We start from the raw sequence: 17,797 nt of genomic DNA on the forward strand, positions 1-17,797 counted from the left end.
ACTAAAAGAAGTGAACAAATAAAAGATCCACCTGCCACTGGTAGCACATAATACCACTATGTAACATTTTTCATAATGATTCAAAAAGGGCTCCAGAGGGGCTCCAGAGGGCTTCTATAGATATATGGCAATTTTAACCAGTTTTGTAAAATACAAATAGCTCAAAGGATTTACAGCCTCTAGCTTATCACAACTCAAACGCCAAGAAAAATGTTTGAGTTGCTCTCTTCTATAATACTTCCCCCTTTAGGGGGAACATAAGGGCATCGAAAGGGTTGTGCCGATGTTTTATCTACTAATACAACTGTTAAAACTGGGTGATTATCTAATTCTTAAGCAGTCTTAGTATACATGGGGAAGTCCCTTCCCTCTCTCTCTTCTCTCTCATGATGTTCCCATGAAGCTTCATCGCGCCAATGAACATCTGTATGCAATACCAGCATCCCCCAGAACTCGATTAATTCTCTGATGGCCTCAGGTCCTAGCTGCAAAGGATACAAGACGACGACCAGCATGGATTTCTCTTGGTCCGAGTATCAAATTCGATAAGGGCAAACAATATGCAATTCAATTACCGGTGGTACAAGCTGGACCCAAATATATAGCCAGAAATGTCCTCTGCGCTTGAATCCTTCGTGCTATCTGTGCTATAGGAGCCGGCATCTGATGCACTGAAAATGGACGAACAATCACTTGATGAATCCACCATAGAATTTCTATGGTTAGAGTGAAAATGCCAATTGTCAGGACCCAGTATATTGTTGCCAGTGTAATCATTAGGAGGCAGCTGATAGGAGTGTCTCTCAGAGCGTTGATGCACCATTTTTGAGTCTCTATACCAATCAGAATCGCTTGATCTGGACTTGGAGTTTTTCTTCTTAGCACTTATACTCGTAGAAATGGCTTCCATGGTCCTCGTGGTTTTCCCATCAGAATACACATTGCTGTTTGTGACCAGAGATGGAAGTCGTAGTGTACGCCTAATAGGATAGCATGCTTAAATTTGGAGATATTATAGAAAAACATATGTTTTGAAAATGAATTAACCAATATAGTTACCTTGCATAGAAGAGAATATATGCTTCTGCGGATAACACAGTCTCCAGGTCCACATGGGTCACCTACAGGAGAAAAGACTAGCAATCAGTCTCATCTTGTCATTCATGGAACATAAGAACAACAGAAACCCCCAACTAAAAGTGGCTTGAATATGTATCTGAATGATGATAGAGAATCAGTTACTGTCAACCGAGCAGACTGGGATATACTTGGACCTGTTTTGACGGTATACGCATTTTTTACTTTTTCTCTAAAAACATAATTCGAGTTTATCGTAAATAAGATTTCATTTTGATATGGATATCAATGTTTTTAAGATACATATGATAATTCATTTCTAATGGCGCAAAGTCAAGAACAAGACGTATATAATTCCCATTGTTATTAAGAGATAAGACGTGGGTGGTTCTCAACAGGCATGTGAGAGCTGCTAGCAATCATCTCCCAGAGTTATCATACACCACAAGTGCTGCTATCTCCAAGTAAAGGATGCAAATTGAGAACAAGAAACTCGCAACTCTAAGTTCACATAAAAAGATTAAAAGCTCAAATGGATAAGAGGTAAGAACAACTTGTATTAGAAGTTTGCAGTAGAAAACATACTCTGCTGTCATCAATTCTAAACCATTCTCTGCGGAAATCTTTGACATAACATATGTAGTGACCAGTGTAGGCAGCATTCATCGCATTCAAGTGAACCACAACTGCATAGAGATCATATATAGGGTATTTGTCACTCATTCCACTCATATAAGGAGCAAGATTCAGAATCTCTGGGAACTGAACTAGCTTATTCAGCTTTTCTAAGTTGCCTGACTGCAAACAAAAATTGCAAAGCAGGAGTTAACATCACCAGTAGCAGGATACTTAACTATGCTCCCTAGTGAAAATGCATTACCCGAAATCGCTTCAGAACAATTGTAAGTATGTTAGGAGCGTCAAGTATTGTCAATTTCTTCTTAGCTTTCTGATAAGACTTGCATCTGCAATGAAAACCGATCAGGATCATTTAACTATATTAATAGTCACAAGCAAACTAACAGATTAATCAGCTTTGAAGCATTCAAATTTTGAGTCCCTCAATTGCTAATATGTTGCACCTTGGATTTCAGCTAAGGAAACAGTGAGGAAAGCCTTTACAGTCTTCAGGTCTCAAAGAAAACATTCGTACTGTGAATTATACATATATTTAATTCCTCTCTTCACACAAATTTCTCAAAACTTGAAGCTTACTGAATCCAAAATAAAAATGTGATGTGTAAGTATTGGTGTGACTTTACAATTATCAATGCGAAATCCTAAACCAAAGGAAGCACGCATCTACAGGAAACACACTTTTCATACACAGGGCCAAGGAAGCAGCAGTGAGCTTCCCTTTCTTTATTTACCAAGACAGAAAACTAAGCAATAACAATCGTTTTAAGTTCTAAAAGATGGCATTTCGGCTGACCTAAAAGTTCGGTTTCGGTATGGCATTTCGGCAAACCGAACGTTGGGTTAACCAAAACAAGATCGGTGAACCGAACTTTCTGGTTTACCGAACTGAACACCCCTAATATTCTGTATACCAGCTGGCATCAAAACACAAGCAATGCTGATTGAGATATGAAAAATAAATAAATAAATCAAAGGGAACTAGAAGATCATGAACTTGGTTATTTTATGAGGGCAGAGAAATAATACAGAGTATTATTTCATAACAATAACCAAAAGTTGCAACTTGCAAGGATGCAATGGAAACCTATATCTTTTAGCACAATGGGCAACTGGACTAACCTGCTGCACTTATACTTATCATCTCCACCTAGTGTTTCAGAAACAGTGAACTGTGTAAGAGCCTCTTCAAGCGTATTGATATCCCCATTTATCTCCACAGTAAGATCCATCATCCGGTCACATTGCTCAGATCTAACTGAACACTTCATGCACTTAATCTGGAACACCCAACAGTAACTAGTAAAAACCATAATATCATAGACATGTTAAGTTTTAAGCTCAAATGTGCCAACAGCTGATGGTGACAGATGCTTTAGATATATCAACATGAAGGCAGACCTTCGATCGAAGATAACCCCCAAAAGTAAGACCCAGAAGAGTCGAATCTTCAACCCATTGGCCAGAAACACCAGCTTCTTCAAGCCATATAGATTGCATTCTATCTACCACATTTCTGAAATCACATGAACACATTTAGAATATTCAGTCATACTCCTAGAACCAAAGTCAAATGACTAACAGATACTTACCTCAAAAAGTCATGTGCATCTTCTTCTCTTCCATGACTTAGATGACTTCCAATCTTTTGTATCTGAGACAATATTCCAACTGGAGAGAAAGGCGAGTTCATTTCTTGCCCCTTCTGGATCAGACGTTCAAACTCACATATAAGGCACCAATCCCTCTTGCGACCTAAATCATTGTTAAAAAGACCAGGCATGAAAACAGTATTATTGAAGATCTAAACAGTATGAACATTCATCGATGAATCATAAAGAGGTACTTGCATGTTTTAGAATGCAATCGCTGAAGCAAATAAGAAGTTAATGGCCGAGTAAAGATCAGACACTGCAGCACTGCATTCGCATAACAGCTGCAAGAAGAAGAAAAAAATTACATATATATATGCAAGATCAAAAGCACACTCATGCGGGCAAGAACCAAAAGCTATCTGCATTTAGAAACATGGACTAAAACCAAAAGCAGCAGAACTTAATCAGCACAAAAAAGCAGGGTTAAAGGCACTAAATCTCGTGATTCCTATCCCGTTCATCACTAATATTATTGTCATATAAATTGTCCATAGCACGACAACTATAATTTTTTCTTAGCATGTATTCACGTACTAATCAAGTACTATAAAGGAAACTTAAGATCTTTAAAGTGTTGCATGACCTCTTACATAATCTTCATAACAAAAACAAGCCAGCAGAACAATTATGTCTATCTGATCAGTGTAAGTCAACCTTATATTGGAAGCGTTTTCTATGTCTGGACTCCAAAATTCATATCATTAAATGGATTTTATACCGGCATAAAACAAAATCGTCCAATCAAAAAACTGAATGCCATAATTAGTCAAACAAGCAACCAATTACTAGATCATAGAATCCACGATGTATAGTCCATGTTATTGCATTGAATAGCACAACAACAACATCATAAACAAGCACATAAAGGAAACTCCAATCATAAATAACCAAAATATTGAATTAACCTGATAGCACGTTGATGCACTTAGAGATTAGGAATTACAATTTCAAAAACAGAACAGTTACAGCATGGAGAACATAAAACAAATAATAAGATTGCGCGATCTAAACCACATGTCATGAAATGGGACTGATCCACCCCTTCTACAATGAACCAGAAAAATAAAGAAAGAGCTCCTGCTAGCAAAAACAGTGTCTCATGAAGCAGACTTACTGCCAGACACAGTTATGCAAGTTTATGCATGGACATGATCACAAAGCCACGCAGTTCAGGAAAGAGAACTCACCTATTTCCACAATTCACAAGGCCAAAAGGGTGAAGTTTCATACCATCACATGAATACAACTGCATGAAAAGCTTGGGTGGAAATACGATCTGTTAAGAGGAGAACATGATCCATGAATGCATGATGAACAAAACCTCAGCACACTAAAACTTAAAGTTCAAAAAATTAATGGAAAAACAACCTTGTGGTTGTAGGTTCCAGCAGAGTCCTTCCCCATGTCAAATGTGAAGGACTTTGGCTGCTTTGGTACTCTAAAATGCTGTACAAATTTCCGAACTGATGTTTTCAAACCTTTGCTGGTAGGTTGTGCCAGCATTCGGACATCTTTGATTTCTGAATGCAGGCTCCCAGCTTCAGTATACATATTTTGATCGTTCAGTGAACTTCTAAAAGACATTGATCTTGTTTCTTTAGCTGTACACAATTGTGCTTCATTTTTCCAATATTCATTTGAAGAAGATGTGCTCAAAGATTTCGAGCACTGCGAATTCCTTAGCTCAACACTAGACACTTGATTAGGATTACCTGATCCCCTAGAATATATGGATTTCATCACTTTACCACTAGATTGATGTTCTTGATTTTCGCCATTTTCCACTGAAGAAACTGCCTGTAAAGAACTAGATGACTGAGGACTCCTCAACTCAGTTGCATCCAGGACAAACTCTTGTAACACAGCCGCTCCATTGCGACTTACTTTATCTTTGAAGCTTGTTGACTGGAAGTTTTCATCAGTTTTAGTAGCCAGTTTCTTGTTTATCTTGTTAGCCTTCAGTGTCTTGTTTACTGTATAAACAGTAGAATTCAGGGGGTATAGGCTTGGGGCATCTGTCTTGTCAGGATCAGAGATAGTTTGCAACATGTGAGACTTGATACCTTCAGAAGCCACTTTATCTGGGCTGCTAACAGTTTCTGACTCAAGATCCTCACTGACTGATGCGTCAAATGATGTTTCGCTTCGTTCAGTGGAAGTAGAAATGCAAGGCAATGAGCTACTTGAAGATCCAGAATCATCAACTTCTGGTGCGCGATCAGAACGAATTTCAACTTCATTGTTGAAAGGGATCCCAACATGATTATCCAAATGTATTTCCAGAACACGTTTACTTTCCTTGGTAGCATGCAACGAAGTTGCTGGCCGGCAGTCATCCTTGTGACCTTGTCTCCAGTGAATTATTTGACACTTACCAGAACTACAATATAATGAAACAGAAATGTAATCTAATGAAAATGAGAGCAATTAAGTTAGTTAAAATGAGATCCACACATGAATCATTGTACAACTTAGAGTAACCCACAGCATCCACCAATTGCCCTAACATCTCATAGTTGCCTCAAATTGGGTGTTTGCAATTGATAAAAGTACAGTGTGGACTTCCCATTAAAAAACAAACGAAATTCATAGAAATAAAGTGTTTGTAAGCTCACATCCAGAGTGTACTCAATCTCACTATGACATTCTAGAGTTTATGTAATGCAGTTAGCGATAAGTCTCCTTAAATCATCCCTTATATGATGAGGCATGCCTCAGATGAGTTTTTCACTATGAGGCTCGTCATGAATCAGGATATAGTGTATCATGAATGAAAGAAATACTAAAAGCAGCATGATATCAAGCTTCTTTTCTCTTCATTTGGTAAGACCAATTGGGTTTTCATTTTCTGAGATTTTACAGAAGAAATTATTTGAGTACATATTTTAGCAACTATACATCATGGTTGTAACACAATCTAGCCTTGTCTATAATTGGCTAGGTTGTCTATTAGGTTATTAAAGTTCGGATCAATTGAAGGTTTGGATTTTTACGGGTACAAATTGTGTTAATCTGGAAGATTATATCTGCTCAAAGTCTTTCTTAATATCACCATAATAAGAGAGCTACACCAACAAAGAAAATAACCAATGACCTTTGTACCTCCATTTACCAATTTGGGACTACTTTTTTCTTCTTCTGCTCCTAACTCCTCCATCACAACTCACTTCAACAAAAGTTGCAAAATGTTAAAAACACTGATTTATCAGGAGATATAGAAAATGCACCAGTAGTTCCACAGAATTTCCACTCATGCACTCCGCATACACTAGGATGAATCAGTACGTCTTGCATTGCTAATGTGACAGGAAAAAACTAGCAGAACAAATAATTTTTATTGTTGTCAGGATAGAACTCTGGTGGCCCCAACCTTTCTAAAATAATTTACTGGGAAGAAATCGGTGACCGCAGCCTATACATAAATTGAATCAAACATGTGATACTTTTTCACGATTAAATTCAAATCTTCAATTTTACATCATCTTATGACGTTAAAGTACACAAAACTCAAATTTCTACATGAAAAAGGTTTTGGTTATTAGCATCAAAAAGTATCTTCTCAAAGAGTTAAATACCACTAACGTCAACATTAAACTTATTTAATGGGGCCCACATCCACATCCAGAAATCTATTGCCATCATCTATTAACCATGAACTGGAAGCCCGCACCGATGCCAGATGGCCATTTTGACAATCATCCCAAGATTGTTCCAGAATTAAAATGCAAAACCTCATGTCCAATGGGAACTCTCTTATTATTTCTTGCTTTCTATATATACTGTTTACCATATTCCATCTTGCTTTGCTTTCCCTCCTGCACGCCTGTTTCTTATTGTTGTGTTTTTGTATTAAATGAAACCAAAATACTTCAAATAGTCCTTCTGATCTACAAAGTACCCACTAGATGTGTAACTGAATCAAAATGAACCCAAAACATTAATTATTGTTCAATTTTGTTTAAACTTTTTTTTGAGCTTTAAAAATTATGTGAGTTTGATTTGATTATTAAAGAAATCAAGTTCCAACAAGCTTTGATCGAGTTGGACACAAGACAAACTCAAGTAGCTTGAATTTCCATAACATACTTTTAGATTTTTTCTTTAATCGAGAAGCCGAGCTCAAGTTGAGCTTCAATGCTGATCGGGACAAAAACTTGTGTTCATACCTAGTTCATTATGTTTAACAGCTAAACTTGGATGAGGTTTTACTAATAGATCTCAAAGGTGAGTATCAACTATCAAGTAGTTTAATTTGTTTTTCAACTCTACCACACGCAGTCCGGACATCCATGCAGACCTTACATAAATTTTAAGCGTATCCTCAACCTTTATCCAATTCAATGTTCTAATTCTTGCAGACCTAAATATAAGCACCTGCCTATTCATAGCCCTAAGTTTTTCAATCAGACTGTTAACGACTTCTACTGAAAATTTCGTCCTCAAAAACACAGAAAAGGCATAGTATTCCAGCAACACATTCAATAAAAATCAAATCCTAACACTCACCAGTATCTGACAGCTTTACACTGAGAACACCTAGTGGTAGTGGGGCGGTAACAAACAGCACAATAACACCGCTTTTCAAGCGGCGGTGGCGGTGGTGACGGCGGAGGAGGAGGAGGAGGCGGAGTATAACTATAGCCATCCACTGCTTGTAGCTTCGCAATTTCCGCCTCCTCTTCGGAGGCCATAGCCACAAGCCTCAAAATCTCTTCCTTCTTGGCTGCCGCATTCCTCCACTTGTGGCGGACTACAACACCGAAAATTAATAAAATCGCGACAATTACTATCATTGATTCACGCTTCTCAAGCTAAATTAACCGGCGCCGAGGATTAACACAGAGCTGAAGAGAAACCCTAAGAACCGGATTTTCTTGCAATACATAGAGGTCACTGCTGCACGTTGGAAGTAGCGACACCGATGGTGGCGGTGGTGGTGGTGGTTGCCGGTGGTGGAGACCGAGAAGGGGGCAAAACGGGAAAGGGGGGAAATCAAGTTGACGTATTTGACGAGTGACGACTGAGGGGGAGAGAATATTGGTGAGAGTATTATCAAAGACTCAAAAAGAAAGAAAAAGAAGAATGTAAGAAAGTAACGCATAAGAACCTGTTTGGTTTGGTGGGAATTTCAGCCAATCACTGCTGACCAATTCTTTTTTCTAATTTTAATTCTCATTTATTCATTATTATGTATTGTTTATTTCACTTATATTACCTTACTTGATAAATAAGTAAATACATATATAATATTTTTTAGAATAATTATACCGACCTCTCTTGAAATTATATAATTATATCATTTTTGTCAATCAAAATTCACCGAAAAATATAGATATTAGCGAAAAATTTGCAAAAAAAATCATATTCAGCCCTAATTGATACTCATTTATCACGGGCTAAATAAATCTTTTTTGACCAAACTATACTTACAAAGATGAAGATATAACTCTTCATTTGCATTAGCGCATTAATATTTATAAGAATATTTTCGTCAGAAAAAATTTATTTAACCTACAATAAGTCAATAATAGATCAATTAGAGGTAAATAGAGATTTTCATTCAAATTTTTTGTTAATATCAACAAATTCAGTTAATTTTAATTTATGGTGTGGTCTATTTATTGGATGTAAACAAATATAAAGGGTACTAAATATAGTTTTTCAAACAACGAAGAATTTATGTATGATTATACCAAATCTTAATAGATGACAATGTAATTATGTCTATTTCTTTTATCAATTTTTTAATTATGTGCCTAAAAGGAGAGAAAATTATCATCTTTGTCCATTAACATTAAGAAAGTTTTAAAAAGAGTCGACGATTCATGATATCTTTATGTAGGTCGGGACATGTCTAATTTGATCAAAAAAAACCCAATCTAAGTCATTGATTGCTTGACACGTGACATCATCCAAAAGCTTCAAAATGGCGATCATACATTGGAGGATTTTTATAAATAGTCCCATATCAAAATATTCAAATATATTGAATAGTGTTTGCTATATTGACTTATCTATCTTGTTTAGAGACCAAAGATTGCACATAACTTGATCGTTGAAAGATTTTGATGCCAGCAACCCCAACACCCCTGAACCCTGTTGCGGATTTCGGGTTTATTTCTGTCAACCCAAGAATGCTGAGACAAATGAATGAAGTCCCTCACCCCATGAAATTAATTCACAAATAAAATATAGAAGTCGTGATTTTTTTCTTTTTTTCAAATTTAGATCTAACATACAATTTTTATAGCAATCAAGTATGCATAGCTTAAACGTTATTCTTTTCTTTATATCAAAGATATCCTGTATTTGGATTTGTATCTTAGTACTACCTATGACCACGTGATTTGGAAACTTAAGATGCCAATTGTAATTGGCAGGAGCCTCTCTAAAATTTATGGGTAAATTTAATTCAGACCACTTCACATTAGATCAAATTATATAAATATTGTCCGTATTTTTTAAAATTATAATTATGCTTTTTGAAGAGTGTTGGTGTAAGATTTTTTAAGGGATGTTTGTATAAGTTTTACATTTAAATAGAAAGTATATTTATAATTACCACTATAGCCTCAAGAAATTTCAATCTAAGTTACCCAAATTTATTGATATTCAGATAGATTGCATAAAACCCCTCATGTGCAAAAAAAAAAAAAATAGGCAAAAAAATCTCTGTGTTAGGACTCAAGAATGGTTGTGTTGAAGCGTTGAACATAAGCCCTTAGAGTCTCACCATCTTCCTGCTTGACCCCAGAAAGACTGATCACCGACTTTTGGTACTGCTTGCTGATAGCAAAATAGTGTTGGAAGAGAGAGCTAAATTCTGAGAAAGATATAACCAGTCCAACTAGTAGCTAGTCGAACCATTGCTTGGCAGAATTCATTAGTGTAGTAAGGAAAACACGACATTTAATGCCATCAGTACACCTGTGCTGCAAGGCTGCATTTCAAACTTACGAATATGTTCAATTGGGTCAGTGGTACCATCCTAAGCAAGTAGGTGCGATGATGCTCAGAAATAAGCAGGGAGGTCTTCCGCCATGATGTGCTCGCTAAAGAGAATGCCACGTTCAATGGACTTGCTCTCCTATGTCACCTGCTGAAGCTCCACCACCTCATTCCTTGCTCGTGAAGTCAGCAGGAGTGGATAGAACCTGCTGAAGCCCAGCAGGAATCTGCTCGTCAACGCCTTGGCTTCCTGGTGTTCCACCTCTTTCCAATGGGGAAGAGGGTTCTGCTCCGCTGACTTGAGAACCACAAAGGGTTGAGTTAACAGTTCCATGATAAATTGACGAAGGTGCTCACAAAAGAGTGGGTTCATAACAACAAGTCCAACTGTTGAGTCAAGAGTTGGAGCTGGAGTTGGAGTATCGGCTCATACGGTCAGATCTAGAGCTCCTGTTGTGGGATCTGCAGATGGAAAAGTAGGACTAGCTACAGCAGGGAGGGAAGAGTTTCCTACATGGGATCCGTTGTCATGTCCATCGTTAGAATTCGCCACTTCTCGCGCCAAAGCTCAAGTGTTCCCAGCAGACGACGCCAATGATGCATACCAAAAATTTGACCACACCACAACGATCAAATGATTTTCAAGAAAATTCTAAGATTATCAAAGGATTAGTCTGCAAAATAGAGATTGCACTCAAATGCTTAAATCAATAACGAATTAAAGAACAAATAAAAGGGAAAAACTTCAATTAAAGTGAAAATACCTGTATAAAATGGTGTATGTATCCATGTGGTGTAAAATATAAGCTTGAAATAGCATAAAAACCGAGAGAGAATAATGCAAGAAAGTGAGTTTGATAATAGGAATGATATTACCAAAAGCCTGCACAAGACCTCTATTTATAAGCTTGTATAGAGTTGGATATGATGTCGATTACTGGGTTTCATACGTCATTCGATAGTTCTTTGAGTTGGTTGTCATCCGCAATAACGTTGGTGATTTGGATAAATATTGACTAAGATCCATGAGCTGGACGACACTTATCATATTTGCTTGAAAATTCGGGAATTGGTTACTTGTAGATTTTCCAGCTCATTTTCCATCAGTTTACTCGAAACCACCTGGAGATATTTTTGGATGATGTGACAAATATCTTGGCAAGCTATATGAAGTGTCCTCCCAACTGTATGATGACATGTCCGGCTGAAATAGACTCTTGGGTCTGTCAATTCAATAAAATAGCATGTAAGCTTGTGGCCATTTCTTCCCTGCTGATGGACTTTATTCATCTTATTAGTAGGTCCTTATCGATCCACCTAATGAGCCAGCTAGGCTCTTAGCCGGCTGGGCTAGTATACTTAGCTTGTGGACGTGGCCCAATAATTTTATGGGGCATCAAATAATATAACTTAAAATAATTGATATTAATATTTTGGAATTTTGATCTTTGATGATACCCCCTAAATATTTTATGAACTAAAACCACTAGCAAGGCAGATCAGTCCAACTAGATATGAACCCAACTAGCCCATTAGGAGGGAGACAAGACTCACAGGCTTACCTGCTACTTTACTGAATTGGTAAGCCCAACAAACAAGGCCATTCCAGCACAATACATCATCTTATAGCTAGATGGATACATCATATAGCTTGTCAACACATCAAGACACGTCATTCTAAAAAATATCTAGGTGGTTCCGAGTAAACCGATGGCAAATGAGCTGGGAATCAGCAAGTAACCAATTCCCCGATTTTAAGGCAGACATAGCAAAACTCAGTCCACCTAACGTATTTCAATCAAATCTAGTATAAATCCAAATGGTTTATTCTGAATGATAGCCAACTCGAAGGGTTTTCCAACGTCGTACGACACTCTGCAACAACCCCCGTATCTTGTTGTGTACATGCATATAAATAAAGGTCTTATGCAGTCATTTTGTAACATCATTTTTCATACTCAAACTCTTATATATTCTCACTGTTATATCTTGATTTTCAAGTTATTCTAAGCTTACATTTTGCACTCCACTCGAATATTCATCACTATCACATCATATTTTACCATTATTCTCACTTCGATTGAAGTTTTCTTTTGATTTTTTCTATAAACCATTACTGACTTAAGCATCAGAGTGCTAACCTCTATTTTGCAAGGTTACTCCTATTAATCCTAGGATTTCTCTGAAAATCCTTCGACCTTATGGTGTGGCCAAAAATCTAGTACGCATCATTGGCGCCGTCTGAGTGAATACTTGAGCTTCGACGTGACAAATGGCTAATTCGGACAAAGGAGGTGACTATGAATCCTATGAGGGAAACTCTTCCCTCCCTGCTGTAGCTGGGTCTACCATTCGACCTCCAAAACCTACAGCAAGAGCTTCTAGTCTACCCTGCTCTAAATCTAACCTTGGGAGCCATCAATTCTCCAGCTCTCAACAACAATTGGACCTGCTGCTATGAACCCGCTCTTCTATGAGCAACTTCTTTAGTTCATTGACCCTCCACGGTTCTCAAGCTAGTGGAGCAGAACCCTCTTCCCAACAGGTAAGAAGCAGAACACTTGGAAGCAAAGACATCGATAAGCAGATTCCTATTAGGCTCCAGCAGGATCGATTCACACCTACTGACTTTGCAGGCAAAGAAACAACCACACTTCAGCCCCCTGAAATATGGGAATCACTAGGAAAAGAGATGGATGAGCTTCGCCAGCAGATCATAAAAGAGACCATGCTTGCTGAGCGTGGCATTCGCTTCAGCGAGCACATCATGCCAGAAGAACTCCCTACACATTTTCAAGCATCTCGACACTTACCTGCTTACGATGGTAACACTGATCCAACTGAGTATATGTGTAAGTTTGAAAACACAGCCCTACTGTACAGGTATACTAATCGTAGGAGGTTTTCTCGACCATGGAACACTTATAGTCTAAGAAAGTTTTATTCCTAAAATCTGTACTCTCTATTTACAGCTTGTTATTCTTGTAATCAAGCATTATCTCACATGAATAAAGGTAATTCTTGTTTCCCATCTTGTGTTACTTGCAGGCTCAATAGCTCTTAGTTAACTCCAAATAAGTTGTCGCTACCAAATAATGCATGTTTTTACATAAGTCATCTCTAGCTGGCATACACGCTTACTTAAGCTGCCACCAGCCAGCGCATGCTCCTAATAAGTTGCCACCAAATGGCGCACCATCATAATAAGTCGCATTAGTTTGCGCACGCTTTCAATAAGTCGTCCTAGCTGGTGCACGCACTTATGTAAGCTACCACCAGCTGGTGCATACAGTGACATGAGGTGCCACTAGTTGGAACATGCATCGAACTCAACCATCTTCAACTGGCACATACACCTTACAAGCAGCTACCAGCTAACACACTCACTTCAATTTCAAACTGCCTTCTATTGGCACATCTATTTCAATATAATGCTAATAAAACCTGCTTAGGCTAATTTACTACTTGATTTCTATCATTACTCATTCACTGTGAGATGTTTTGTCTCCTACCAACAAAATCACACCTTCCTCGCTAATAATAGGAGCAGCTGGAATAAGTACGCATGCATCAGCTGGCAAAATATTTCAATATTTCTTGCCCTATAACAGGTTGCTTAAACCTATAGGTTTGTCGCAGCAAAGGCCTATCTTCATAATTATCTTACCTACTTGCCTAATTTTCTTGCTAAACTTGTGTGATAAAAGCATCCCTTTTATTACTTTGATAACTTATACCAGCAGGAAAAACCTCCCCCTTTTGTTTACTTAGTGTTGCTCTAACACCTGCAGGGAACATTGTTGCGTAGCAAATAAATTGGGTATTTTTCAACCAAGTACTAACCTACAGGATTAACAAAAAGCATAGCAACAAATTCAAGCAACCAAGCCAATTAAAAAATTCCCTAGATCGACGCACTCTAGTTCATACTAGTAGTAGGACTCTCCAACTGGAGTCCGTCAGTTGATCAACATTACTTAAGAATCCTAATGGAATTCGTCCTGCTAATGAGCATGAAAGGTCTCTTTCTTATTTGCAGGATATCCTACCTACTCCAGCAGTCTAGCTCTACGATTTGCACTCCTGGAGTGGGGGGGAGTAATGATGCCCCCCCTAAACCTTTCATGGACTAAGCCACTAGTAAGCCAGATCAGTCCACCAGCAAGGCAAATCAGCCCAGTTGCCAAGGCCCACAAATTTACCTACTACTTTACTGAACTGACAAACCCAACAAACACACTCATTCCAGTCGGGCACGTCATCACTCCTGGATGGGCACATCATATAGCTTGCCAACACATCAAAACATGTCGTCCTAAAAAATCTCATGATGGTTCCAAGTACATCGATAGTAAATGAATTGGGAATCAACAAGTAACCAGTTTTCAGATTTTCAGGCAGATATTGCAAGACTCAATTTACCTGACGTATCTTAGTCAAATCTTATCCAAATTTCAAACGATTTGTTCTGTATAATAGGCAACTCGAAGGACTTTCCAGTTATGTATGGCACTCTGCAATAACCACCATATTTTGCTCTGTACATGCCTATAAATAAAGGTCTTGTGCAGTCATTTGGCAACATCATTCTTCACTCTCAAACTCTCACTTATTCTCATTGTTCACTCGAATTTTGAGTTGTTTTAAGCTTATATTTTGCACCCCACATGGGTACATACATCGTATCACCATTTTATACCATTATTCTCACTTTAATTCAAGTTTTTCCTTTCATTTTTTCATAAATCATTACTGACTTAAGTATATGTTTTGACATTAAGTGGGGGGATATCTCAATTATTGTAAAGGACGTTTATGAGCTAACATGTCACATGACAATCTTGTTCTATGCCTTAATAGACAAAGAAAGAGAGAAAAGAAAAAAAAATGCCTTACAAAAAAAAAGAGAAAAAGAAAAAAAAAAAGAAGGCAAGAAAAAAAAAGGGAAGAAAAAAAAAATATATTTTCTCTCTTTGAAAGAAAGGCATAGCTCAAGTCGAGGAAAGTGGGACATGAAAGAGTATGAGATAAATCAATTTTGAAAAGCTTGGATTCCTACATCTATTACTTGGTGCTCTAATTTAGTTCCTTGGATTTTCACCTCATTTTTCATTATTTTTCCTACCCCCAAACCAACGCCCCATTACAACCAAAATATAAGACCTCTTGATTCAAGTGTGTGCATATTTATAAGTGGTGGAGATTTTGGTGTATAATCAAGCCTATGGTGAAGCATTTTCATAGCAAGCATTTGAGTGAAACACTCAACCAAAAACACTTGAGAGATTGGGAGATATGAGAGCATAGTCCACTTGTTTCCACGCTTAGTTTTCATGAAGATCATCTTGTGAAAACTTGTTTGAAACTTATTCAGTTGTCTTTTATCATATGATGTGTCATTCTTTGAACACTCAACTAGATTCTTGCTTGTTACTTTCGTCTGCGATCCATAAAGTTTGAACTTCTTCAACCATTTTATCTTTATTTCTTTGCATCGAGGACGAGCAAAGGGTTAAGTGGGGGGATACTTGATAGGATCGCATTTTGTGCTTATTTTATATAATATTTTAGCCTATTTTGTGACCAAATGCTCCTAATTAAATATTATTTTGCAGCATTAGGACAAAAGAATTGGAAAATGAAGAAAAGCACCAAAATGGAAATTCAAACAAGACTCAAACTCAAATTCTGGCAAGAGTTTGGAACTGCTTGGACTACCTCTGATGAAAGAAGAGTTTAACTAGGATTAAGATTTTATCTCTATAAGTCTTTTAGTTCAATTAGGAATCTACTTCTAATCCTAGTAGAACTAGGTATCTAGCTATTATAAATAGGTGATGTAATTCACTTTAAGAGACAACTTTTGAACTCTTCTATTTCTCTACGTTTTTATATTATTTTGCTTTTCATGCGTTCTTCCATGAGCATGTCTAGCTAAATCTCTCATTCCGGTCGAAGACTTGGTGAACGCTTAAATCCAACGAGTTGTGAGATCTAATTTATGCTTTCTACTTTTATTCATATTGGTATTTGTGTTGTTCTCTGTGCTTTTATTACAAATAATCTGATTTATTGTCAAGAATATTTGCCTAGCCAATTGAACTTTCAAATCCGTAATTGTTTGTTTAGTTCGATAACTAGTGGTAACACAACATAATTGATTATGTAGAAGTTTTCGATTATGTTGTGGGGAACGCACAATCTAACTTAAATAAATCCTCGTAGGAATTTATTGGTTAGAATTGGGCCTTTCTAGTTCTTAATGCTGTCGGTAAATTAAATCTTGAGGACGTCCCCAAGGTTGTTTACTGATTAGGGAATACTCTTCTCTTATATTTATCTCTTCTAATTTTATTAGCTTTTTAGTTTTATTCTTCTTCACAATCAAAACTCCCCCTAATTATTTTCGTTTTTGAAGGAATTAATTTAAAACCAATCTCTGTGGATTCGACCCTACTCACACATCTACAAAAGTGTTCGTAGGAATTATTTTTGGTGAATTCGACACCCATCAACACTCTATGTTAGTTTATAATAAAGATGAGGTTTTTTCTGTATTTTATACAACATAGGGGTTGCTATGCAATTTACATTTGACTTTTTTATACTTTTACTTCATATGATAATTTCAAGAAACATAAAAATAATTCGAGTCTACCTCCTATATTTTCAACAAACACCTATTTATGAATGGGAAATAATTCAACATTTTTAATTAATAAGGGCTAAGTACATTTACATCCTATATTTTATGAAATTTACTTAAATCATCTTCACTTTTTTGTACATATACTCATTATATACGTCAACACTATTTATATATACCACCCCCATTTTTTAAAAATATTATACTTACACCTTAAAAAATATCAACATCAGTACACAAACTACTCCTATTTATTATATGTCATGAATGGTTCATGTAATTACATAAAATATAAAAATAATTTGCATAAATACACCATACATTAGTAGACGTAAATGTAATTATAATATTTAATAACCCTGTGCGCTGCATCACATTTATAGAGTCATTATACATCAAAGTTAATTATTAGCCCACGGCTTGTTTGATATTAACCATTGAAGCATATTCAGTGTGTGTGCGCGATCTAAATTTTGGTTATGTGTTTTTAATTAAACAAAATAAAATAAACAATTAATAACAGTGATAATAAATTTAATTTTAGATTTTTATAGATAAAAATAAATAAATTATCAGTGTCAATTGATTAAAAAGACAATGATTTGTGAGGACAAGAAAAATGTTAAAGGGTATTTTCATCTACTAATGTTATAATAATTAAGATAGTGATTATAAGGGTAATTTAAAATTAAATAATTCAAATTTTGTCTCTAATTTCGACATATTGGGCCATTTTTCTCTAGTTGCACTGGTATTTTGGGCCTTTGGAACACGGTTTAATTTATACTAGCTGTATGTGGCATATTTAATATATGCGTATAAAAAAAAATTAAAA

General features: G+C 36.6%; 1 protein-coding gene across 1 annotated transcript; it reads right to left on the bottom strand.

Annotated features, from left to right (window-relative positions):
- Positions 52-8,437, bottom strand: LOC105176402 (ubiquitin carboxyl-terminal hydrolase 19). Its single transcript, XM_011099186.2, has 12 exons — positions 7,875-8,437; positions 4,737-5,748; positions 4,556-4,644; positions 3,564-3,649; positions 3,306-3,468; positions 3,115-3,229; positions 2,836-2,993; positions 1,958-2,042; positions 1,663-1,875; positions 1,060-1,121; positions 576-980; positions 52-485 (listed from the first exon to the last, which is right to left on the bottom strand). The coding sequence occupies exons 1-12, from the start codon at positions 8,159-8,161 to the stop codon at positions 482-484; spliced, it is 2,679 nt and encodes an 892-aa protein (XP_011097488.1). The 5' UTR covers positions 8,162-8,437; the 3' UTR covers positions 52-481.

The sequence above is a fragment of the Sesamum indicum genome, linkage group LG13 (genome assembly GCF_000512975.1).
Source record: "Sesamum indicum cultivar Zhongzhi No. 13 linkage group LG13, S_indicum_v1.0, whole genome shotgun sequence".
In the NCBI taxonomy this organism is placed as follows: domain Eukaryota; kingdom Viridiplantae; phylum Streptophyta; class Magnoliopsida; order Lamiales; family Pedaliaceae; genus Sesamum; species Sesamum indicum.